The sequence below is a fragment of the Fundulus heteroclitus genome, unplaced genomic scaffold (genome assembly GCF_011125445.2).
Source record: "Fundulus heteroclitus isolate FHET01 unplaced genomic scaffold, MU-UCD_Fhet_4.1 scaffold_485, whole genome shotgun sequence".
Taxonomy (NCBI): Eukaryota; Metazoa; Chordata; class Actinopteri; order Cyprinodontiformes; family Fundulidae; genus Fundulus; species Fundulus heteroclitus.
This window is the reverse complement of record NW_023396907.1, coordinates 41,772-68,602: the sequence shown is the minus strand read 5'-3', so window position 1 is coordinate 68,602 and position 26,831 is coordinate 41,772. Positions and strand designations below refer to the sequence as shown.

At 36.6% G+C, this 26,831-nt stretch overlaps 1 protein-coding gene across 2 annotated transcripts in view; it reads right to left on the bottom strand.

The window, feature by feature from the left end:
• Positions 1-22,591, bottom strand: part of LOC105938141 (sodium bicarbonate transporter-like protein 11) — a 38,767-nt gene extending 16,176 nt beyond the window's left edge. The window contains exons 1-8 of one of the 2 annotated variants that reach the window (XM_021325077.2): positions 22,363-22,591; positions 5,893-5,943; positions 5,045-5,140; positions 4,676-4,719; positions 3,119-3,338; positions 2,931-3,012; positions 2,658-2,781; positions 754-963 (exon numbers count right to left, since the gene is read on the bottom strand). In XM_021325077.2, the coding sequence (XP_021180752.2) occupies positions 754-963; positions 2,658-2,781; positions 2,931-3,012; positions 3,119-3,338; positions 4,676-4,719; positions 5,045-5,140; positions 5,893-5,943; positions 22,363-22,423 (888 nt within the window). In that variant the 5' untranslated portion in view covers positions 22,424-22,591. Of the gene's footprint in view, positions 1-753; positions 964-2,657; positions 2,782-2,930; positions 3,013-3,118; positions 3,339-4,675; positions 4,720-5,044; positions 5,141-5,892; positions 5,944-13,990; positions 14,151-22,362 lie in introns of those variants that run through there. The other variant, XM_012879792.3, reaches the window with a different exon arrangement.
• Between the last annotated feature and the right edge of the window lie 4,240 nt (positions 22,592-26,831).

Sequence of the window (26,831 nt, the reverse complement as noted above, 5' to 3'; positions counted from 1 at the left end):
TTATGAATGCTGGATAATATGTGCTTAGATTTTGTGTAAGCATTAAATAAAATATAAAAACAAACACACCAGCATATGTTGTTTGATTTTGTATTTTACAATGTTGAAATTAAATATTAGGTTAAAATTGTGTCTTGGCAGTGGCAGCCCAACACTAAAATGTTTTCAGCCCAGTCAGAGGATCAGGTCCAGCCACAGACTTTTGGTGACTGCAGACTTTTACGACCCAAACCCATACCTTCTCCCTCTGCAGTCTTTGGATGTTGCCTCTTTTTCAGGCCCCTGCTAAACACACACATTTCCTCTTAATTTGAAAACTGCATATAATGAAGCAGTTTATCGCCTCACTGAGTTGCACACATTCTGCCGTCAGCATTATGAAAGGCTTGGCAGTTTTTTTTTTCATACTGTTGCCCAGCTGCTTCTCATTCTACAGGTCTGGCTAATAGAGTGTGCAAACAGGATACTCAGATAATTTGGCTCATCTACTTCACTCCACCACATCTTTATACGCCTGGACAGAACTAGAAAACACGAGGGTGGTCTCCACATCTGGACAGTTTGAGAAGTCGGCAGAGTGTGTAAACTTTAGTGCAAAGAGAGGATGTTCTGTCATTTAGATTTACGTTGCTTTGGTTAATGCATTTTGGCATTCATTGATCACTGTTAGATACATGGTCTCCCATATCAGTAAATTCTAGACCGATTACAACACAGAACTGCCTGGTTTATGTGTACACTTTTATTTCACACCTGGAGTGCTTTTCCTCTCCGTGGGTCTGAGTCATCCACTTCCTCCGTGACCATCTTCCCATCAACTACAGAGAGCTGGTGTCGCTGAGAGACCAGTTCCTGTTTGAACTCCTCCTGGGTTTTGGTTTCCAGCAGCTTCTGTCTGAAGGCAATGTCGGAGAACATTGTGGCGAATGTTCTACCCAGTTCAACAGCCGTCTTGGTGCTTTTCTGCAGAACATAACGCGTAAAGAGGATTTGAGCAGATTTAGTGTGTTCTATTCATTCACACTGTTATCTCAAGTCAATAAAGTTTGGCATTTTGCAAGATATCATCCTTGGCCTCAGTGAGTTTTCAAACACACAAAAAACTGGCCTCACAAGTTTGAGTCTATTGTTTTTTTTTTTTTCTAATCCATGCATGGTAAAAACATGAATTCTCAATAATAAACTAGTTTCCTTTAGTAATTTTTAAGTCAAACCACACTTTTGTTTTTGCTAACACACTATTAAATATTATTCTTGATGGCTGGAGTCCATTTGTTTGCTACATGTTCCTTACATTTTTGGTAGGGTTGAGGTTGGGGCCATTCTAGAAGTCTGTTAACCTGCTTTATAAATTAAAAGCAGTTCTAATGTTTCTGTCAGATCTTTGAGTTGTATAAACATCTAACTTTGTGCAAATGTTTAGCACCTATACTTAGAGGTAAAGTGGGCACATGTTTTCCAATTCTTCCTTTTCACATTGAAATCATTCAGTTGTGGTCTATATAAAGTGGAACCACCATGCTTTGGTTTGAATTCCTCATTAATTCACCCCCACTTTTCCCCTTTTTACCCCTGGTCTGAGGTGCATCTGAGAGCAACTTGGTTTGGTACTCTCTCTTTAAATCTAAAGGAGGGACTTCACACCCAGGCCCCCTCCAGTTCCCCACCATTTTTCTGACATGCAGGTGTATGGAGTAATGACAGCCAAAAATTTTGACTTAAAAAAATAAAATAAAAAATGGCAGAATCCTGAAATTGATAAGCCGTCCATGACCTTGTTTAGTGTTTGATTTTTTATGCTTTCTTGATGTAAAGCACTTTGAAGCACCTGGCTGCTGAAATGTGCTATACAAATAAACTTGGCTTGACTTGACCTAGTAGCTCCACAGAAAATACTGTGATGCAGTTGTTCAAGAAAACGTAATATAGAGAATGGAGAAAATTTAAAAATACGTAAGACACTAAAAGAATATAAAGATAGATCCGCAGCACATACATATCTACAGACTACACTCACATTTTCTGCACTCCTAGAGACTCCAAGCACACAAAAAAATGTATTTAGGTGTGAAGTTGTAGAATATAAATGCAGTCCTGCTTCCTCATTATTTCAGCCACTTTGGTCAATGTAACAGAATCTCTAGTGATCAACATGAACCTACAGCATGATGATACCGCCACCATGTTTGGTTGTTATCAATGTAAATATTAAGCATCATACAATGTTCTGTAGTTTATAAGACTGACCTTCATTAAGGTTGTGTTTCTGTAATAAAAGCTTTTGGAGTTATATTTTTCTGATGTAGTATTCTAATCTTGCCATGTTTTAATTAGCTGTCAGGAGAAAATCATTATTAACAAGTGTAGATTAGAGAATACCAACAATAACTTCAAACTTGTTCTTCCTAGGGTTAATATATATATTTTTGTGTAAGCCTTTCTAAATAAATTCTCAAACATGTTCTTAGTATTTTGTCCACAGTTCAGTCAACAACACAGTCCTAACTGTGTGATGATGAAGGATTGTTCTATTCTATTATTCTAAACTTTGTAAACAAACAGCAAATATCTTTGTCTGAATATATATATTCAAGAATAAAGTAGAGAATAATAAAAAGTGGACCTTTTGTGTTTGTGGAGCGTCTTCAGATGCTTACCGTTCTTGGCGGTGCGAGGATTAAGATAACGTAACGGGCCTCACAACAGTTGACTCCCCAGTTTTGCGGCCTCTCCAGGCGGGTGATACATACCTGACGCCTCTGCAGGTTTCTCACATTGGACCTTTGGTGATAAAAAAATAAATATACTCTACAGCATTTCAAAATGACAGATCTCACTGACCCTGTTTTACCTAACAGGTCTGGCAAATTGTAATGATTTGGTGTTTAAGAACAAGCCTTAGACAGTTTAGTAATCGCTGCTGAACTCACAGAATACAAAGCCAGGATTGCTGGTAATGAATACCGGTTGACGTAGCCGTCACACCCTGAATAGTCTCAGTCAGAAGGTGAACTGTAGAGGTAAAATCAATGTAAATGCAAGACAATGATGGTTCTAAAGCTTATTTCCTAGGTAAATGATTGTGCTTAAATGATTAAGATTTTTCATTTTTGCTCACCATTAATATCTCTGGCTCCTGCATCTGTGAATAACGAGTTCATCACCTCTTCTACGTTGCAGCTGCCATGGCCATCCTCCACCATGTGAGCGATCATTCGCCTCAGGACTTCATCCAGAGTAGCAGATTTTTCATCCAAAAGGATGCTTGCCTGAGAAAGAAAGCTGTCCAAGTCTCTGTGGGCACGCACTTCCTCTTGGAAGTTCATGGGCTTTACATACTGATAGGAAGGAGAACAGAATATAGGTGATTAGTAATTGCAAAAGATTATTAGTCATTTTATGGATTTTAATATATTTGACAAACTAATATGAACCCATAGATTTTATTTTAACATATATTTCTTAGTGCAGCTTACAGTAAGAAAAATTTTAATTACAGAATGTCCAAGATAGGTTACATAAATGCTAAAGGCTGAAAAAGTTTTTTTATTTATTTGAAAATACTACATTTTAGTCCTGTTTTGTTCAAACGATGCATTTTGTTCTTCCATGCATTTACTATAACTAACTTTCCTAGCTCAGAAAAGAGTTTACTGGCAAGCTGCCTGGATTTGAATAGAACGATTTTTTGGAAATGTCTTGGTCTGGAGTGCAGGGGTGTCTTAATGCAATGCCAAGAAGGAAACCAATTAGCAGTGACCATGGAGAAGCAATTGTTCTTGCCCATCACTCCACAGCGAGAATGACTGTCCAGAAGTGGAAAACATTTAAGACAAGTCAATGGCAATCCTCCCAGGAGAGGACGTCTCAGACAATTCATCACTGGCTGGATTGTGCATTGCTCAGAGAAATTGCAAACAATTCAAGATCCATCTCACAGTTTACAGGGCTCAGGTAGCATGTCAAATATTAAAGTCCATGATAAAAGATTTAGAAAAGCTTTGAACTAGTTTGTTTTTCAAGGGTTTTCAGCTTTTTCTCTCAAAAAGGAAATACCACTATGTCTTAATTTTCCAAAGTTACTTATTAATTGTCCCATGAAATAATAATGGGGGGATGGTGGCTCAGTGGCAGTCAACCGGAAGGTTGTGGGTTTGATACCAGTAATACCAAATCTAGAACAGATTGGCTGAAAAAAAAAAAACATGGAAAATCGAAATGTTGCAGTGGTCCAACCAAAGTTCACACTTCAACCTGATTGAAATGCCGTGGTTAGGGAGAGGGGAGTACCCTAAAAGTCTTAATTTGCAACCACAATGTCGTACATTAAGTAGGGGTCCAAAATGTTGCCAAAGAGTGATTAAGTCACACAGAAAATGACCACTGAGAAGCATTACTGCTGAAGGGATTCTATGAGCTGTTTATCTCCTTAACACTCGGCCTTGGTTAAATCCTATTGGTGGGCCCTCGACTTTTAACGGGTTATTCATAAGATATTCTTAGTGTTTTCCACAGAGTAATTAAATTTTTCCCTATGATAAGTAATTACATGATACCTGTATCTTTTTGTGCATTAGAAGTTAGATTTAAAAGGAATCTTAAAAATTACTTTGGTTAAAACATTACTTTTTGCATCAGTTATTTGGCAAAATTCAAGAAACACTTGGAACCTCACTTTTCTTGTTGTGTTTAAAAGCCCATACCCAGGACCTTCAGCATCTGCCAAACAAAAAAACAAATATTTTTTAAGATTCTGTCTTCATATCCATACATTTATTCCAACTTCTATTTGTATTCACCATCTCAGTTATATGAGCAATTACAATGATTCTAAATCCAAGCAACCAAACATGTTTCTTCTCAGTCCAAAAGGTGCAGATATGCAAAAAACAAAAAAGCAATACATGTTTATATATATATATATATATATATATATATATATATATATATATATATATATATATATATATATATATATATATATATAGATAGATAGATAGATAGATAGATAGATAGAAGTCCGACCACCGCCTTAGACACACACCTGAAACACTGATCTGGATGTCGTTTTCATATATGTCATCTTTGATAGTGGTAGGTGAGTCCTGCTCCGAATCCTCCTTCTGCCCATCCTTCAGCTCTGTGGATAGAACATTAATGGGCTGTCACATAGTTGTTTTTTTTACAACTGAGGTAATCGCATAAAAGTAACAGTAAATATCATTAGAGAGCCCCAGATGCTGCTGTGTTATGATCACACTGAGATAAAACTGCTTTTTGAATCAGTGGGATGCTAGCCACATTAACAGCATCTCCAGTAAGGGACAATTTATTCTGCCCTTCATCCAGTTTGCCATATGTTGACGAGAAAACAGCAAGAGGGAGAGGGAGTGAGAGAGCCAATAAAAAAATCCCCCTCAAACCAGACACGCAGCAATATAACAACAGCAGCCTCTCGTAAATTCCTTCATGTATAGAAGATAAATATGGGTTTTTGATTGCAGATTTTATGGGAGGAAGAGAAAATGCCTCACAATTAGATAATTAACCCTTCACAAGCACAGCTTTGAGCAATGATTATTCCTTCACCCCATCATTAACTCAGAGATCACCTACCTTGTTATTCACCTATTAATTAACCTCCCAACACACAGAGAAGGTTCTGGCTGTGCTCAACAGAATGTGAAAAAGGACCATCAGTGAGCAAAGACAAGCTTTGATATTTGCATTAAGAGCCAATTAAATATATCTATGTACATATCATACCACAGGGAAAAAAAAAATCTCCAATGACATTTGATGTAATGTAGATCACATAGAGTTCATAAGAGGGGAGGACTCTGCTGAGGAGTGCAGACTGAGTAAACATTATGCGTGACTGCAGCCACATACCCATCTCCTGGAAAACATATCCATTCTTAGACCTCCCAGTGGATGGAGCCTCTGTGGAAGTGAAAAAAATAAACATGTTTACAAAGCTTCAGGCTCAGTTTCAAGCTGACTGTCTCTTATATTAAAGATTTTTATTATTGTTTGGACTGTCTGGAACGCCACCGTCGTGCACGTCAAATGTGGAAGAATCGGAATTGTATGAAATGAAAGCAGAAGAGAATAATGAAAAAAAGTTAATCATACCGAAGTTTGAGCTGTATGGGGATCAGTCTCAGAATATTATAACCTAATATTAAGATGATTTTTTTTTTTTTTTTTTGCCATGTCAAGGTGCAACATATCTGTCAACATGACTGGCAACATGTCTGTCAGCAGATGAGGTAGTATTCACCTTGGTACAATTTCAAGATGCCCGAAGGTCTCACATACAGCATGGGAATGTCTAGCCATCATACCGCTCAGGAAGGATATTAGTTTGGTGTCGTGAAAAATGTTTTGGTGCAGAACGTGTGAATCAACCCCAGAAGAAAAACAGAATACGTTGTAAAGATGCTGCTTGAAGCTGGTAAAGAAGTGTTAATATCTACTAGTAAATAAGCCCTGTCCTGACAAAGGCTAACGGGCCTCTGAGCTTGGAGGAAGCCGTTACTCCAAAGGCAACTTAAAAGCATAGATTAAAGATTGAAAATTCACCCTGGAACAAAGACCCTTATTACTACTGTCTTGTCCTATAGACTGATAAAACTAAAACAGGTTTTGGAAGAGAGCGAGAAGAAAAAGGTTCTGGTTTAAACCGCAAATGCAGGAAAAGATTGCAGAAAGCTGGCCATTGTTGTAAATCAAGCAAGTTAATATTAGTCATACACAAATTGAAATGAACTAACAAAGTTGAAAAAGATGAGGAAAAGGTAAGAAATGCCATGAGAGAAAGACAATAGGGAAAGTCAACAACAAGGATCTGATTAGAAGCTACTAAAAAAACAAACAAATGTTACATATACAGGAGAGAGATACTGACAGACAGGTGAAGGTATTAGAAGAAACAAGCAGGTGTCAAACAGAAGCAGAAAACAAAACTTCCTCCAAGAATAAACTAAACCAAGATGATTAAACTACAACTAAATTAGATCTAAGACACTGTTGTTGAACCTAATGCTATTATATATGATGTGATTGAAAGGTTTGTTTGAACAGAAGTGCCCAAGTATGACTTTCTGTTGTAAGAACACATGGCTTTAGATAAACTAGTCACTGGTTATCTCTTTTACTCCCATCACATTACATTAATTTACTTACAGTAAGTTAAGGCAAATAGTTAATTAATGAAATAAAAGTAAAATTTCAGTAAATGACTCATGGCATGTATAATTGCATTTAAGATTTTATATACATTAAGGACTCAACACTCCCAAACTTATTGTCCAGTCTATATCATCTTTATTTTGTACATTGTTCACGTTTGCACCTGCAAAATCTTAGTTTTTTGAAGTAAGAGTACAAGAAAATTAGTTTTGCACATTTAGAATGAGCCAATATATAACAACTTTTTATAATAATGGTTTATGATACAAGTATGATCATTAAGAATCTTCTATTGAAGAATTGAGGGACACTTTTTATATCTATTATGGTAAAAGGAAGAGGCAGATAGGGAAAAAAGATAATCTTATCACTGCTTTACAGGAAATAAGATGTTTTCTGAGTTGAGCACAAACAAATCATCTGCTATTTGTCATCTTTGGAAGTTCAATCATGTTTGATTGAACTTCCAATCCCATAGGTTAAATTCACTTGGGGCAGGACACTATCACCACACTTATGAAACGTAGGAGAAAAGTCTATGTGAACAAGTGATTGGTGTTGTGTGCAACAATTTGTATTACTCTGACTGAAATCAGGGTTCTCTGCATATCTTTGTTACTAGTTGCTAAATCAGCAGCCTTCCAGCTGAAGGACATCAAACTTTGAAATACAAAGGAGGTCTGGAGCTCACCAATCAATTGTCAGCTTTCATTATGCAAACACTGAGGCAGACTTAACATTTGTGTCAATAAAGACAGTGGGTGCCAAAATACTAAGTCTCTCCTGAATATTTGCACATAAGCTGGCAGCTGATCAGTAAACTCCAGCCCTCAGTTGTATCTCCCTCATTACTTTGATTTAAAAGTACAGTTTAAACACAATTTAAATTCAGTGTGGTTATAATAAACCAAATTAATTCATAATGTATCCTACTGTATGATCCTGTGTCAGTAGCAATCCTGAAAACAACTACAATAAATCAGTTCATTCTCAAGTGATAAAACATGTACACGTTCATGTGCACCACAACATTTACAAACTCCATAGAAATGTCATCCCTTCCACAACTTTTACACTTAAAAGTAAAACTTTTGATTAAAAATTTGGCTAATTACCCATTACCATCTGAGATTACTGGATTTTTTCCCCCAGTGTGACAATTTGACCTTTAAAATTACTTGAAAAGCAAGCAGTGGATGTAGGTTGAGAGAATATTTGGGAGGCTAGCAAATGTTGGACGCTGAGAAACTGAGACAAAATTCTTTCACATTTGGTTACAACAAAAACCTGATGCCAGCTGCGTGTGATGTTTGTATAGGCGATCGTGTATCTTCAAGGTGCTGCTGCAGCTGTGCAGATAGGCTTTTTTTTTTTTTAGCCTCAGGCAGAGATTGGCTCCAGGGGGCTCTGTAGCAGGGCTATATCTCAAATCTGATTAGACAGAACATTCCCAGGCCTCCTCCACATCACAGGAGTCTGTACAGACAACAGGGAGCCCACAGCCTCTTGCAACGAGCTGTTTGACCCCAAGTAGGGTGTGTGGAGGATGTTGGAGATCCTTCAAGTCTTGTCTCATAAAAGGAAAGGTCAACTTTACTGTTAATACGCTTAATAATTTATGCAGCACAGACTGCTATTTGAATAAGGCCTTTTTTAAATTGCTGTGACGGCATAGGTGGCATTTGGGCTTTAACAGAATATAGACAAGGCAGTTAATGTATGAAAATCACAGTTTTATCTTTTGCACCTGCTATTGCTTGGTCATAAGAGAGTGTAACAAAGGAGTTTAGATTGTTTCTGTATACCTGCTGTGCTGTCAACTTCTGCCAGTTAGCCTGCTGGGAGCCTGGCTCAACATCTCAAACATAATGCAGTCTAGGGACAGAACAGTAAGGTTAAGCTGTGACTTTTTTTCCAGAGGAGAGGAAACCATGATACTGAAACCAAAATAGTCTGCTCTCTTCTCCTTTGACCTTGTTTGCTAAATGTTTCATTGCACTTTTCCTCTCCTGGCACCAGAAGGTTTGAATTCTTAGTTGCTACTGGGATCTCTGGATGAATCACTGTTTTGATTTGTGCTTTTTTTTTTTTTTTACATAAAAGGTTCTTGTAAAGTGTGAGTAAAGGCAACTTTAGTAAGAATTCATGAAACATTTAAAATATTAATAGGGAACTTCAACAACATTTTTCACCGCAGACGTTTAAAGCTAAAAGTACAGTTGAAATTGCTCATACCCTACATCATACAGAGTAGTCGGCGGAGATTAATTAAACAGCATCAAATTTGAATTCAAATTCCAAACGTCTACATTGTCGAGGCTTTTTATGTTCCAACAAAAATATTTTGAAAGTACAACTACCGATATCTGAATTTCAGGAAATTTATTTTTTATCAATGATTTTATTTTATAACAAATAAAATGGCGATACCGTCTCTTACTGCACCATCTTCATTGAGTGTTGCCAAGGGGTTTGCATGCAAATTGTTGATATAAAAATTTCAAGTTTGGAAAGTACTAAATTCTTTAAGAAAAAATTATTGTCATCAAATATTTTAAATTGGACTGGCAGTACTGGCTTCATGCCTAAGGGCAACAGCCTTAACAACCGAACTCAGTGGACAATGCATCAAAACAGATATTGTTTTGTTGCCAATGCAACGGCTATGACTGACGCCCGTGCCAATACATGCCATTCTTTTTTGTCTTGAATACAAAGCAAGAAGCACATGTTTTCACAACCTGCTAAATCAGAAAAATACTGGTGGATTTGGTCTAAATTCTTTGAAAAAAAATCCTTCCACATGCAACCTCTCGTGGTGCTGATAAGTTAAAAGTCCCTTTTGAGATGCTTCAGGACATCCCTGCTAACTGTTCCCAAAATAAATTTGGTGCTTGTTGTAAATGGAACAACTCATTTCCTACAAATTACCAAAGTACACGCGTAACAACTTACAATAGGGTCAAGTAAAACCTGATGGTTACTCTTCCTATGCACAATAACTTCCCATAAAACCCTCACTGGTCACTTTACGGGTTTATCTTGCTAGTACTGAGCTGTTTATTTTTCAGAGCTGCCTAAGTTCTTCTTGACGTAGAATCAATGAGGTGTCAGAAAAAGGTCCTCAGAGATTTTGGTCAATATAAACAAGATAGCATCACACAATTGCTGCAAATTTGTTTTTCACATTCATGATACAGAACCCCATCCCAATGGTGTTATATCAGATTGAGCCTTTGGTGGGACTTAACAGCATACACAACATTGCTCTGTTTTTGCTGGGGGATCGGACTTTTGGGATGAACCAGTCTTTGCTTTAATGTATTTTGGGGTTTGATAATGTGTTTAATGGCGTGAATGCTATTAAGTGCCAGGAGGACTGTGATCAGTTATATGTCGGGGAACCAAAGTAGCCACTGTGCCAAAAGGACAGCCTGTCACAGAAGAGTAACATCATCAGGCCAAGATTCTGCAGTTTACGCTCAACTGCAGACGACTGGTCACTCTTTCAGGTATGAAGATGTTCTCATGCTGGACAGAGAGGAACGTTGGTTAAAGAGGGGAGTAAATGAGGCCATTTTTGTGTAAAGAAACCAGCCATAATTAAACAGAGGAGAATGCTTTCAGTTTCAATTGCCCCCCTCTTACAATGCTGTTATTGACTCAGCCCCTTGGGAACAACAAGCGTCCATAAGCATAAGAACGACCGGTTACTAGCCTGATGGACCTCCTTTACATGTGACCACAAGTTGTGTTTGTCCCAATTAACTCGTAGAGCCACTATGCAAAGGTACTGTATAAAAGGCAGAGTTTATCAGTACCTCTTCAAACTGAAGAATTCTCTTGGAGAAGAGATGGAAATGTTTCAACTAAGAAGAACCCATCTAGAGGACCTATTTAAATTGTATTTATTTTTATATTTATTTATTTTGTTACCTGGATTACTAAGATGCATCAGGACATATTGAACCAATAGTTTTCCATACAGCCTTTTTGAGTCAGCAACCGTGCGTAACCAGTGACTGCAGCATTGTTCTAAGTGTAGAATTCAGCGTTCTGTCGCACAACTTTCAAAAGTGACACCAAAACAACCAAGGTCTTCTATTTGGACACATTACGTTTTCTCATTCAGCTACAGTGCAGATGGAGAAAAAAAGTTGACCAAACTGCAGCTTTTTGTCAGCATTTTTTAGCAGTGATTAGGCAAGTTTACGCTACACTGAACTTATTCACCCGAAACAAAGTCAAGCAGCGAATAAACATTGCTGATATGAATGAAAATAAGCAAAAGTCCAAATCTTGCTCTCTGTAGCAAGCACAGATTCAACCACACATCACTACCGTGTCTAAGGGGGTTTGTCAACGAGTTGTTGTTTTTTCAGTCTGCTTCTTTTTTGTGCATTCAAGTACAACTGGTATGCTGGATTGTCTACATATCAAATAAACTCCAAAGTAATTTGAATTTTTGACCCAGTTTTATTCAACAACACTGCCCATTTCTTTTTTTTGTTGAGGTATTTATAGTACTAGTGGCTCATTTTTCATACAGTGAGCTGACAGGAAAGGGGATACGAGAGAGGGGGGAGAGACATGCGGCAAAGGACCACAGGACAGAGTCAAACCTGGGTCGGCCACGTCGAGGACTAAGGCCTCCATACATGGGTCATGCACACTAACCACTGTGCCACCAAAGTATGCCAACACTGCCCATTTCTAAGTGTGGATTTCTTGTATAATCCTTTTATCCATCCATTATACCTACATATCTTTTTCATTAATTGACAAAATACAATCTTGAGTTAGTTTTATGCTGGTCCCTTAAAAAAAAGAGAAACAGATTGATAAAAATCAAACAATTTTCATAAAATTGTATCAGTCTTTGTTCACTATTGAATAAAGCAAAAAAAGGATATTATACCATTTCAATTGTTTCCCTTGGTTAAAAGGTTCTGAAAATGTACCAAAGATGACTGTATTTGCTTTTTTATTGAAGAAATCTGTTTGTTTATTAACAAGGTTAAATAACAAAAAAAACTATATTCAACATGACTTAATGAAAAGATGAAGCTTGGGCAAAGGAAGAGTGACTAAAAACCAAATATAGATCTAAAAAAAAAAACTACAGGGAAGGACCAGACTGCCTCTGTAATTATGTTTGACTTAAAAACTGAGATTCCATGATCTACTATACTACAAAATATTACTGGATTTCTGTATTGAGGATATTTTCTCCAACAAAAAGTCAGACTATATGAGGGTTGTTTTATTATTTCCAGACTCCCTGTTATCCATGTGAGGCTAGACAGTAAGTGTCCTTGAGCAAAAACAAAGAGAAGAAACACTTTATGGTAACTTCTCTGGCAATAGTAGCACTATGGAAAAAACATTTCAACTTGAAAAATACTTTTTTTGTTTTTAATAAAACTCTTACCCAAAGCATAGCTACTTAGATCGTCCTCAAATATATTTAAATCAACCATAACCTACAGAAACCTACTTAAATCAAGTCCATGCACGGTTGAAAACAAAGAGGGTTTACACTGATGTACCATGAAAAGTTTCACAATCCACACATTCGTACGGTTTATTGTTAGCAAGCAAATATCAGGAAGCAGGAACTACAGCTCATTCCCCTTCAACACCTCAAAGGATGCCGATAAGAACAGACTAATGTGTGTTTATCTGAATCCATGAGATTGACCACTGGACCAATTTAAATCTCTGACACATCAGATGCAGTACAATAGCTAAAGAACATATCTGAATGCATCCCCCCCCCCCCCCCCACACACACACACCCAACTAGACATCAAGGGAGTTTATTCGACATGTGGCACTAATCCTTGTACGACAGATGGGTTTTACAGAGCCATTTCTCAGTAATTACAGGGGTGACTTCAAAAAAAGCCTTTAAGACTGATCATAAAATAAAGTAGCAAAACATGGTGATGTTATAGGCTTAATACAAGTGAACGGGTTTTCCAAGCATAACTATTTTACAGTCATCAATGTCAGCTATGAAATGGTTTAAATGAGAGTTGGAATTCACTAGATTAAGAAGATTAACTGGCAGAAAATGTTCTAATCTTTGGCAAGTAAAAAAAAAAAACTAAGCTGAGACTTTAACTATTTAATGGGCCAGTATAGAAATTTCATATTCATTTTCATTTTACTTTGGTCAAACTAACTACAAACGCATTCAGACGACCGGTTCTTGGAGACAAACAACAAAGAAAGGTAGCTTCCTGCTCCAGCAGAAATACAAAACAATTTACAGCCTGGCATTTGGAGGTGAAACAATCCGGAGGAAGAACAGGTTTGCTCTATGTCTGCTTCATCAAAAATAACGGCAGAGTTGAAAAATTTGGCTTTTAACAGGATTTTAATTTGTCATTTAAAAAAATAAAAAATGACAACCAGCTACTGTGGCACATTTATCCAGAAAGAAATTTAGATCCTGACAGCTGTTAAAAACCTTGATCTAAGTGCCATTTATTGCTATAATGCAAATATTGACCCATATGCTCTCCTGGCAATAAACCATCTTTTTTTGTCCTCAGCAAAGATGTGTTCTAATTCAGAACTAAACAATAAGAAAACAGTAAAACATAAAATAAATAAAACCACTTCCTTGGACACATATACTATATTCCCAGTTTTGTTTAATAAACACTAACAGCTCAGTCGGACAAAGAGCTGCGTTCTGTGACCAGGCTTTCTCATATACTTGACACAGTTGGCTCAGGTTGCACCATGAAAAGACCTTCTCGCCCCTTTAAAACCCCTGTGAACTTACCAGCCGGAACAAAATGGAGGACTTTTTTGGAATTCATGTTCTTCAGGCTTTCAATAAAGATACTCTCCAAAACTTAACCCATCATCCCTTTTCCCTTCAGCCGCAAGTATTCCTTTGTCAATATCTTTTAGACACCCCCTACACACATACACACACACACACACACATACGTACTCTAATCCTGAGGTAAAGTCACCTCCCTACACCTCCTCCAGGAGCACATGGGTTAGAGGGAGGGAGGGGAGGCAAAAAAGAACGAGTGTGAGAAGGTTGTTTTCTCTCTCTCTCTGGGTCCTTGAGTTTAGGAACTACAGTTTATTCTGGATCCTTTCAATCATATTTTTGGACATGAGTAACAGTTTTTATTTATCTCCTTTTTGCATTAAGCTATATATTTTTTAAAATACTATGATTTAGAGGTAATGCCAAGAACTTCAGCACTTGACTGAAGTTATGATCTAGCCGCACATTGGGAACCTCCTCCTCGGATGCTACAACCCTTCACTAGAAATTAGAACAGCAGATAACTAATGGGATCAGTTGTAGTTATTGCATGAATGGTGACCCCAGTAAGAGTCTCATTCTGTATCTGGTGCTCTTTTTTGTGTCTTCACAAATGGAGTTTGAAACAATATTTTGGATTTCGAACCAGACAAGGTCAAAATCTGTCCGGACTCCTTAGACCACTACGAAAAATTTGTTTGCACACTTTTGCAAAGAATTGCAAACTAGGAAACTAAACCCAACTTCAGCCTCATTTGCCAACTGTGGTGCACAGCTATGTTTTCTTACAGCAAAGGGGGATACCAACACTCCACTGACAAGACATGCAAATACAGGACAGAAAATTGGTTTGGGATGCGTAGCAACCAATAATGTAATAACGACCCACAACTTAATAGGTAAATAGTATTTATCAATAAAATAAATGAGGAATTAAGCTAATAAACATCATGACTTTAGGATGATAAATAATTCTGAAATTGGATCAAACAACCATAACTAGTGAGTGCTGCACATTTGAATCCATTTACTAGCTATTTCTGATAAGCAAACTACACAGACACCTAGAATAACTTTTTTTTTAAGGAATGCAGTTCAATTTATGTAATATTACATTGGTTTTGCAGTATGTACATTTTAAAGGATTTTTTTATTTATTCTAGACCATTAACTTGATAACTTACTACATTATTAGCAAAGTTGTGTTTTTGGCTCAAAAACATGATTACATTACTGGCTCTAAGCTCTAACGTTATTGGCCATCATGCCATTATTAGTTGCTCCCTGAGCTAACTCAATCATAACTTCTTTTTCCTTGGAGTGCAGCGCTGGCCCTGGCAGAATAAACCACATTTAAAACTGCCACGAAAGGGAACAAACATTAATAGGTTTGTCAATCTGATAAAGTAATGCCTAACAAGTGATAAGTAGAAGGAAATGGTTTGTGTTTGCCATCCACATCGGATTCACCAGGAAATCAATATTGGTAAACATCTAGATTATTTAGTAATTTTTCCCTTGTAATATCTCATACCAACTATAACAGTTCATGTCAGTGTGCCACAAACTTAGAAGTAAGATAAACTAGCTGGGGGTTTATTCAGCTTAAAATATGTTTCTTCCCACTAAACAGCTCACGAAGCTGCTAGTGTTATGCTCAGAAGTACAGTTAGCATTAATTTAACAGCATAGAACAACACTGCTACACCACAACTTACTATGACTACCCGCAATTGTCTGACCTCTGACACAAACACAAAAAGCTAACTTAAACAAACAAGCATTGTGCGTGACAGCAAAACATAGTACAGTAATTCCAAAAGGCTTTTAAGCATAATATACTACACAAACAGGGCACGGCATTTTCTGTTTAACATAGCTGCACAACATCACTGAGTTGTCCTGTTATCATGAGAACAGCAGTTCAGATTTCTCTCTTGTTGTGGTGAATGTTTGCTTAGAATGACCTTCAGGCATTGCTACAGCACAATGTTACTAAAAGGCATAGCGTTGCTCTCTCAAACATTTTGGCACACTGGATTATTCGAAAGCAGAAGAGGAAAAATACAGATGATATTTTTTATTACTTTTCCCCTCCCTGCAGTAAAACATGAAAATGCCTATAATGCTATGGGTTATGACATGGCTCTTGTGTTTAAATGATTTAATGCAGTTTTTGTTTCTTTTTTTCCAACTTCACAACTCATTTGTCAAATGTCAGCACTGAAAACTGCACAGAAAGGATAAACACCATCGCTCACTTTGATCTGAAATGATACATGACATAGAACCGTGGCTTTATCCACTCACAGTTCCTCGCAAAAGTATTCAAACCCCTTGGTCTTTTTCACATTTTGTCATATTACAACCATAAATTTCAATGTATTTTATTAGGATGTAATGTGATCGACCAACACGAAGTGGTTATTAAAATGTTAAAGAAAAATAAAATAAAACACTCCACTAATTACCTTCAGAAGTCTCCTTACTCAGTGTTGTATAGTAATGAAGTAAAAATACTTCACTACTGTACTTAAGTATATTTTGGAGTACTTTATACGTTTCTCGAGTATACATTTTTTTGATAACTTTTACTTTTACTTCACTAGATTACTGAACTTAATTGCATACTTTTACTCCAATACATTTTCAATGTTTGGTTTAGTTACTAAAGAGAGAGAGAAGAGAGAGAGGAGGAGAGAGAACGGAGACGGAGAGAGAGTGAGAGAGAGAGAGACGAGAGAGAGAGAGAGAGAGAGAGAGTGAGAGAGAGGAGAGAGGAGAGAGAGAGAGAGAGAGAGAGAGAGAGAGAGAGAGAGAGAGAGAGACTCACGCACGCAAGTGTTTTGACCCCACCTACTGATTGACTGCGACAAAGTCGGGACATGCCTGGGCTTGTTCATCGCCACCAACAGGATAAGAATGCGGGTTCAGTGGTCTAAAGCAGGTTAAATAACCTTGGTGGATAGGTAGAGCATCTAATAGCCAGAGAGTCCTAATTTTCTTAACTAAATGATACCTGCAACCACAGGTGTATCTATTAGCAGGTTTACCACTTCCTGTAGGTTAACTATCACTTTATCACTTAACCATGTTCTTAGTATACACCCCCTTTGCCTGCACTTGGTTGTGTACAATTTTAAAGTGCATAGCACTGACCTTACTTGAAGAAGGAAAACTGAAAGCTTACAAAAAGGCTGTATTTTCTGTCTAAACTTGGTCTAAATTTCTCCTGCACTTGGCTGTTTATATTATTTTAAGAGAGTTTGACTTTTAAAGTTTACCAAAATCTAAAAAATGTCATTCAAACTGCATTTGCTTTGTTTTACTTTTTACTTATACTTTTTATTACATTACTTTAGTACATCTATTTTTACAGTAATTTTCATACTTAAGTACAATACATTTCAGATACTTTAAGACTTTTAGTCAAGTAACATTTCAGTCAGTGACTTGGACTTTTACCAAAGTCATATTTTGGAGAGGTACCTATACTTTTACTTGACTCCGAGATTTCAGTACTTTATACAACACTGTCCTTACTAATAAACAGAGTCCATGTGTGGGTGATGGGCTTTCAGTGCAAATACAGCTGCTCTGTGAAGGCCTTTACATAATAAACAGCAACGTTAAGATCAAGTAACACAACCGACAGGTCAGGGATACAGTTGTGGAGTAGTTTAAGGCAATGTTCGGTTATAAAACACCAAACCAAGCCACAAAGGTCTCATGATGCTCTGTTCCATCATCTAAAAAATATTTTGATACCTTTTTATGATCTTATACAGTGCTTTATTCATTTTAGATACTTTTTTTTTTCAATTTTCTCCATTACAAGAACTTTTTCTGTTTTTGTAAAGATAATTTATTCTCACATTCCCTGTTATATTCCCTGTTGTCACTTGTTATTATCGATGAATTTTAGAGGAGACATTTCTTGCTTTGCTTGACTGGAAGAATGTATGAGACCTTTAAAATGTTATTTATTCTGACTCTTGTGAGATGTTTATTTTTGAGTCCTGTGTTGGCACTATACTGCACTTAGTGGTACATTAGCGCCATCATCTGATGACAGGTGTAATAGCATTAAAGTATTACCATCACAGTATAATGTAGATTGGGTTTACAAAAATGTAGTGCTAATATTGTTTAAAGGAAGGAAGTTAAAATAAGATATGTTTTTTTTGACATATCTTGATAAAGTTGATAAACAAAATTAAGATGATATAAAAAAAAATCACTCAAACCAATCAAAGTGGTAATTTTGGAAAGGAAAAGCATCAGTATTTGATTACTCAAATAATAACTCATGGAGTTTAATAGTAAAATGTTTCTCCAGGTAAATATTCAATTTAATTTGATAGAACAAGGGGGTTTAAAAGGGGAACTGGATGTTGTTTGGCAAAGTTTAATCATCTTACGAATAAAAACAAATGCCATTAGCACACCAAACAAGAATTAAAAAAAAGGCCATCCTGACATTCCTAAATGCATGACAAATTCCTTCTCACGGTCATTACTGTGCAACAAGTTATGACGCTTATAAAAACTTTACTGTTTTGTCGTAACCAACAGCAAAGGTGATTGTGGAGAACACCTTGGGTAATGAGTAAAGGTTTTTATTTCATGGAGAGCAGCTTGAGATTTATTGTGTTGGTGGATACAAACAAAGTAAATCAAAAAATCTTGTTTAGTTTATCACATGGTGATGCAGGTGCAGGAGATTACAACGATGAGCGAGGCTGTGTTGTTGTCAAATTCATTCAACAAGCACAATAAAATAAATAATACAAATTTCAATAGGCATGAGTCTGCTTTTGGCCACAAGATGGCAGCAGAGTCTGCTCTGAAGTAGCGTGGTATCCAGCCCAGTTTACATAAAATAATGTCTGAGGATAACGCGTTATCTCAGTTTCCATTTCTAAATATTTTATTGTTTGAAACTTTCAGTTTTGTGTGACCTTGAAAAAGGTCTTGGAGAAATCAATCATAAACAAAACATAAAAATGCTTCATGATTAAAAAAAAGGTAATGGACTTAAAACCTCAAAAGATAACCCTTTTGAGTTCCAGAGTTCGTAATTTCAAGCCTAATTGGGGAAATTCTTACGTTTAATATAAGAAAAATGCACACACAGTGCACACAAAGAGTAAAAAGCTCTATTTGTATCCATACAAACAAAAAAAGATATACAATTACAGATAAATGATAACACAGAATTTAAAATATTAGCTCATAGTCATAACTGAACAGTTTTATTTGCGCTTAGACTAATGTCTTGGGTTCTAATAATCCGTTGCAAATATTGTTGGAACCAGATTTAGAAAAACATGATATAAAAAAGACACAGATTCATTTCTCATTTCCTGAAACTAAATCGTAGTAAATCTGACCCATTTCAAGTCTGTTACAATTATCAGATTTCTGTTTGCTAAAATGGGAGAGAGAATTATATAAGGTTTCATCAATCAGTAACTGTACAGCCATGTGTATGCACATAATTTGTCAAACTACGTTTAAACTAGATGACTTGGGTCAAAAGTAATGGGTAACCTTCTTCAACATGCTCACAGAGGTTTGCTGGAGTTTTGGCCAATTCCTCCACAACAGGTGTAAGTCATGTTTGTAGCCCGCTTTTTCCCCACACGCATTCCAGCTCTGATAGTACATATGGGACTGAGATCAAAGCTTTGTTATGATTAAGCAAACAATTGGCTTTGTTATACTAAAGCCACTTCATAACTAGGTGGGTACAAATGGGTCTTACAAATGGACAATGACCCTGAGCATGTTGCCAAAGCTTCCTGACTGTTGTCTTGAGATGCAACTCTCATGTCTCCCCTCAATCTTCTTTCCTCATAATCTCATCTATTTTGTGTATGGATCTGTCCTGGAGCAAAATGCTCCCAGAACATGATGCTGCAACCACCTTACGTCACTGTTCGGTCTTCAACAGCTTCCTCTTTTCCTCCAAAAGTCGTAACGATCCTTATAGCCAGAAATTTCACTTTTAGTCTCACCAGACCCCATGACTTGCCTTCAAAACTTAAGATCTTTGTCCCTGATAGCATCTGCAAACCGTAATTAGTATTTAATCTTTTTTTTTTTTAAGTAACAGAGTTACGTCCACTGACGTCTAGGGGCTGTCTTACTGGGAGAGCTTCTTTCTTTTTGTGTGTTTTCAGGCCTGCTGTCAGACCCTGATGCTCAGCTGAAATCACTCCCTCCTCATCAGCGGACTGCATACAAGCTTCACTCATCCATTTCTGCTTCCCTATATTTTAGAATACTTTGTGTAAGACGGGAACTTTGGTAGGAGTTCTCTACCATTTTTTTTTTTACTTAGCTTTTGTCGTATTTTGTGTCCAGCCAGGGAGCTTATACATTGTTCCTTTTTGTTTAGGTAGATAACAGTTGTTTATTTATTTTTTCTCTCAGAAGGGGACATTTTTGTTTGTTGTTTTAGCTGTGGAGATCAAATGCTTGGAGACCAAAGTTAACTGCTTCTCTTCACTTTTGCTAAGTCTGGTGTCAAGACCTAACCTTGAGAAAATAAATTCCTTTTAAGCTGCACTCAATCCCACTCAGTAGTCTTAAATTTGTTGGTTACTAAATTTATTTTAAAAACTTTGTGTTACACCCTGTGCCTCCTAGACCTCACTTCTAAGGGTTGTAACAAATGGCTTCTTCCTCGCGGAGCGGCCTTTAAGCCCAGGTAGGTATAGGACTCATTGGACTGTGGATATTGATACACACCTACTAGCTTTAGTCAGCATTTTTACATGTTTTACTTTTTCTTCATACACAGATTTTGCACCAAAACACGATCATCTTTGAGACACATAAACCCATCTCCTTCTTTAGCAGTGTGATGCCTCAACATTCCCATGTTATTTATCTTGCATAAAATGTTTGCACGGAAACACTTGGCTCCTTCAGGCATCTGGAAACTTTAGGATGAATCAGTCTAGTGAATTTCCACTGTTCGTTTCTGGATAATTTGGCCAATTTTTATTTATTTATGTTTTTAGATTTTTTTTCACGGTGTCACACAAAAGTGCGGTGTGTTTGGGTTTTGCCTTAAAATACAATAACATTTTTGCCTGCAATGAACTCAAAACATATAAACTTCTGAATTTGAAGAAAGTAAAGAAATTTTTCCAAAAATGCACCTATCCCTATTTTTCTGACCCAGATCAAATAATTGGGGTGATTCGATTTGACCTTAAACAGGAAAATTTTAGACTGATGCATCATGAGATGGTGAGAAAGAAAAGGGCCTTGTGTCTTTTTATACAGTGTCTCTAAATTTCTGGTTTAAACTGTATGCGGTCAGTTAGTCTCTTTCCACTGTGAAACATTAATGAAATTGGACTCCACAAGTACCTGAAGGCATAAACTGAATCAAACACTTATGCTCATCACGGTTATTGGGGGAAAGAAGAACACACACAAACAAAAATCATAGAAAATCACTCCTACATTTTTGATAAAATCTACAAATGGTTACAAACAGAAGACAGCTTATAATCACTGGATGATACATAAATGCCACTGAAGTAATTTTCTCACAGGGAACTATAAATGTGTAACAGCTTGCATGTCAGAGCCTACAGTGATTTTTATTGCAGTCAAACATTAAATATGAACACACGTGTCGGTAAACTGTTCGCAGCAAATTTACATATTGAGAGGTCAAAAATGTTACCCTCTGTTAACTCTGAGCCTCACAGAGAGAGTTTGTTTCATAATATACCAATGCCACTGCTTCAATTTTAACATCGCACTTTATGTATAACATTATCTGGGATTTTTGAAGTTGTAAAATGGGTTTAAGAAATATCGAGCTCAGCCTCTACATCAAACTGTCCTTTAACTTCAAGCCTTGAGGCTTGAAGCCATTAGATGGTTAGGATATAAACTTGTTTAAACTACTCTAGCAAGCATCAACTGTATTTGTGGTTATTATATTCCTATCATTTACACATTTTCAATTCTCAATAATAGCTGCTACATAAACAACCAATAAGTAAATCTTGTTCTAAACATGAAACGTAGCATGATTCTGAATACAAACACAGAGTTAAGACACCCCAGTATACACCAGTTAGGTTTTAATTATTAAAGCATTAATATTATTTAGGTGTTATTTGATACAATGAATAGTAGTGTAGCTGATGTTGAGCTTATAAATACTGTAGAATGGTCACTAGTACAGAATGACAAGGAACTAAGTAATTGGGCTGTGATGTGTTTTATTATATGCAAAACCAAATTAAGCTTTCTACATGGAACAAATCAACAAAGAAAAGAGTAAATAATATTATTTTGATTTGAGTCTGCTTGTAATATCGTTGTACAGCCCTTACCTTCAGCATACCGATTCGCCATTACTTCTGGCATCTCCTGTACTTCCTTTTTGGGCTTCATTAGGCTGGGAATTTTTCAGCTCAGGCAAGACGTGAGAGAGGTTCTTTGAAACAGAGATTAAAATTCAAAATTATCTTGTAAGAGCTGCAGCAGGTGTTGATTCAAAGCCAAGCATCCAGGTAAATGGGAACAGGGTCACAGCAAATGTGTAACAGCTCAATGTCCTCCCTGCCAATCACAGACGAGCAGACTTTCACAGCTTAAAGTAATAAGGAAGTTTAAACTTTGGGCAAAAGAGAGCAACAGAGATGGGGGTGGGGTTGCATAGTAAACTATTTTTAGCATATCTTTGGTCTTTTTAAGGCAATTTCAGTAGGTTTTGTGACTTGTTGACACAATATTCATTCATGTGTTGACATGACTTAGGCACATTACATCAATGGTTAACATATCCTTTTTTATAGAGAACTGCTGTTTCTTATCAAATCTGTAACTTTAACAATAATAGGGATGCAAACAAACTTAGTACAATTGCAATAACTTGAGCTAAATTTAGAACGCTGTTGCAATACATGTTTCTGTGGATGCATCTGACATTATATGCAAGCATGAAACATAAGAAATCAGATGCTTTGGTATATAGTAAATACAGGGTTAATTGTTATTCTGGAAAATTCTGGAAATATATTCATATTTATGGATATTACTCTTGTTAGAGTTAAGTTTAATAACTCTTTGATTCTGGAAAGAAAGCCAACACAAACAAGTTTTTAGACTCTTCTCAAAGAGACAGAGGGCAGAAGAGCCAGAAACGTGAGGCCGTTTTCATCACAGTCTCGGCTCTATCTGCGCTGGTTACCTCTGTCCATTTGCCTTTATTATCAGACATCAAAGAAGTGGCAGGCGGAGTCAGGGGTTCACAACATGGGGGTAAGAAACAAAACAAAAGGCAAGGGGGGTTTTACAACATGGGGTTGGCACACACAGAGGTGTAAGATTAACATATATAGCAAGAGACTCTTGGTCTAGGAGAACCATCTGTTTCTCCTGTGTGAAGTTAAAACAGTAGAACAGTCCTTAATAAAAAGATAAAAACAAAATGATTACATTCACATTTCTTCTAACAACTCTCCATCCCGCTGTGTAATCAAATATCAAATTACCATTTTTTTTGGACTATAAGTTGCTCCGGAATATAAGTTGCATCAGTCAAAAAATACGTCATAAAGAGGAAAAAATATGAATACTGAAACAGTGAAACAACATACAAACATGTTCCGTCTTTGTTGTCTAAAAGTTAATGTTTCAATACATTTTTAAGTGGTACAGGAGCAGGATATAGTTTTCACAAGCAAAGAGCGCCCTCCTGCGGCTATCGACGGTTATGTTTACTACTTGGTTCATGTTGGCCAATATGATTTATCATTTAAAATTGATATGTAAGTTGCATCTGACTATATGTCGCAGGATCAGCAACTATGAAAAAAGTGCGACCTATAGTCCGCAAAATACAGTACACGTTTGTCTATCTTTCTATCAAAGCTTCCACTTTTTGTAGTGTGTTTGTGTGTGTGTGTGTGTAACTGTTATGTGTTTAGTTTCTTGCTTTGATTGCACGTTTTCAGTCTGGTTTTGTTGTTCTGTGTTCATTTTAATTTTTTTCTTGATGCTTTAAGCTTTTATTTTTGTCTTGTATTTTACTTGTGCAGCCATTTGGCCAACCATGTGTTTTTTCTTTTTAAATAAATATGATATGGTTTGGTAATGTTTTTTTTTAATTAAGCAAATAAAACTAAGTTGCCTGAAAAACAATTGTTAACTGCTGGCACGGGCCACGCCCAAAAACAATGAAATCTAAATTTAGAGCAATCATCTACCGCCTTGTGTAATCTGTCACTGATTGTGTGAGCATTTAAAGACAAACACCACATGCCCAGCACACATGTTCCACGTCGTATTTTCCACTGCAGTTTTTATGTAAAGGTCTGGGGAAAGATGTAGTTTGTTTCAAACTTAATTTTAACTTGCCTTTTCAATTTTCTTCCTCCCACATTTGAGTTTTCACGTCGATCAAAAAATAAACTTAAATGATCCAAAATAAAAAAAATAGGTGTACAGTGCTACTTACAGATTACCTCCATAGAGATTAAAACATTTAGTAGTTGTTTTTTTGTAACAACTAAATGCTTTAGATCAGGGGTGTCCAACTCCAGTCCTCGAGAGCCGGTGTCCTGCAACCTTTAGATGTGTCCCTGGTCCGACACGCCTGAGTCAAATAATCAGTTAATTAGCAGGACTCTGAAGAACCTGACTGCATACTGAGGAGCTAATTGTGCTATTTGATTCAGGCGTGTGGGGCCAGGGAAACCTCTAAAAGTTTCAAGACACCGGCTCTCGAGGACTGGAGTTGGACCTGCTTTAGATCATTATACTAATATAAAAGGTTACCTGAGTAAATACAAAACACCTTTTTCAAATGATGATTTCACTGAAAAAAAGGAGAAACCCCTTTAAACCAATGTATCCTGATGTAATGATCTTCAAAACTAATAATTGCCTGTCAGCAACAGCTGCCATGAAGTATTTGTGATAATTGCAATAATTCTTCTATATCACAGAGAAGCCAATCTGGTCCACTCTTCTTTGCAGAACTGAATATATTAAGTCATACTGGAGGGTTTTTTAGCATGAACAGTCTGTTTAAGCTCAAAGCCTCTCAAACAGATTCAGGCCTAGACTTTGGCTAGGCCACTCAAAAACCTTTACCTTACATTTCTAAGCATTCAAAGGTCGACTTCTTGTCAGAGTATTCATCATCAACCTTCATTTAACTAGAATAGGACTCTTTGAGATCAAAGATCTCTTTTACAAGAGTGTCCGGAAAAAGAGACAGTTAAGCATTTAGTTACAAAAAAAATACAATATCAATAATATTGTTAAATAAAACCAGCTCTTGTAGAATCAATTTAAGCAATGGAATATAGATTTTGTTTTTGCTAAATCATTTATAAGACCCTTGAAATAAAAAGAGAGCCGCTCTTTCAGATGAAATTCATCCTGAAGAAGTTTCCCAGCTGCAAAATGAAATGCTTTTGTACCAAATTTAGTGCAGATTCTAGGCACAGTCAATAAAATAAGTCTTGTGAGTGCAGGTGATACAACCCTGTAGAACTCTGATGAATAAGGCAACTCAAACAAGGAGGAAGTAGTCGTAATAATACCTTATAAATAAAAAGATGCCAGTGAATGGATAGAGGAAACCAGCCAACCTGAGAATACAGTACACTATGATGAGTAGTAAACTTTGAGTTTATAATAAATCTCAGCGCTCCATGAAACAAGTACGCCTAATACTGACAAGTAGAATGCAAATATAAAAAGTTATCATGATCCAAAACAGATAAAAAGCTAGCACAACTTTTTTTTTTTTTGGTTTTTGCATCAAATGACAAACAAGACTTGATTCTAAAAATAAAAGCCTACTATCAAGTCCAACCTTTTTGCCAAGTTTTGAAATTGCAAACTAAAATATACCAACTGATCAATAGTTATACCCAAATGTTATCCCATCTCCATAACATAAGTGTGCTTGAGCTTAAGTACAATGGATGGGCATTCTCCTGCAAGAATTTCTGGTAGAGAGCAGAATTCGTGGTGCCATCAATTATGGAAAATAATCCTGATTCTGAATCAGCAAAGCAGCCCAAGCTCATCACACTGCCAACATCATGGCTCATTGTAAGTATGATGTTCTTTTTTAGAAATGCTGCTTTGGTTTTACATCAGATGCAACAATGCACCTACCACTAAATGCCACAGAGACATGGTTTTAAGTCTTTTCCACAGCCATAAAATATGTATAGACCAAGCAGCCTGATGCGTAAATTGACACAATTTCGTTGTCTACAAGGATGGATTATTTAGTAAAAGAAATGTTAAGATAATGAAAAGGATTTAAAAAATAGGTGAAGCCAAAGAAACTAATATAGCAATATTATATTACATGTTGCAAGCCATCCTTTCTATTTTAGGACTTTAATTATGTTACCCTGTATGAGACTTTTTAACCAAATGTTGGCCTTTTTATTTCTGTTATAGATGTAGCAGATGGGCAAAATAAATCTATGCTATGTAAGAACCAGTAAGCCATTTATCACATTATGGTCTAATTTTTCATGCACTAGATATTTTGTTAATGACTAGTTAGCTAGTTAGTAATTAGCAATCAAAAATGGTTCAAAATGCTTTGCTTGAAGTGTTATGTGCCCAGCCTAAATGCTTTTTTAATGTGATTAGCTTGGGGAGAATGAGTGCAGTGCAGTGTTTGTGCAGTGTTGCAAAGGGTTCATGCAGGGGCTTTGGGGTTAATGAGCAACAATTAGGTAATGAGTGACTGTGTGCTTTGTTGATCTTGCTGGAGATATTACTTCTATGTGTTCAGGAGTTAAGTCTTAGCAAGATAATAAAC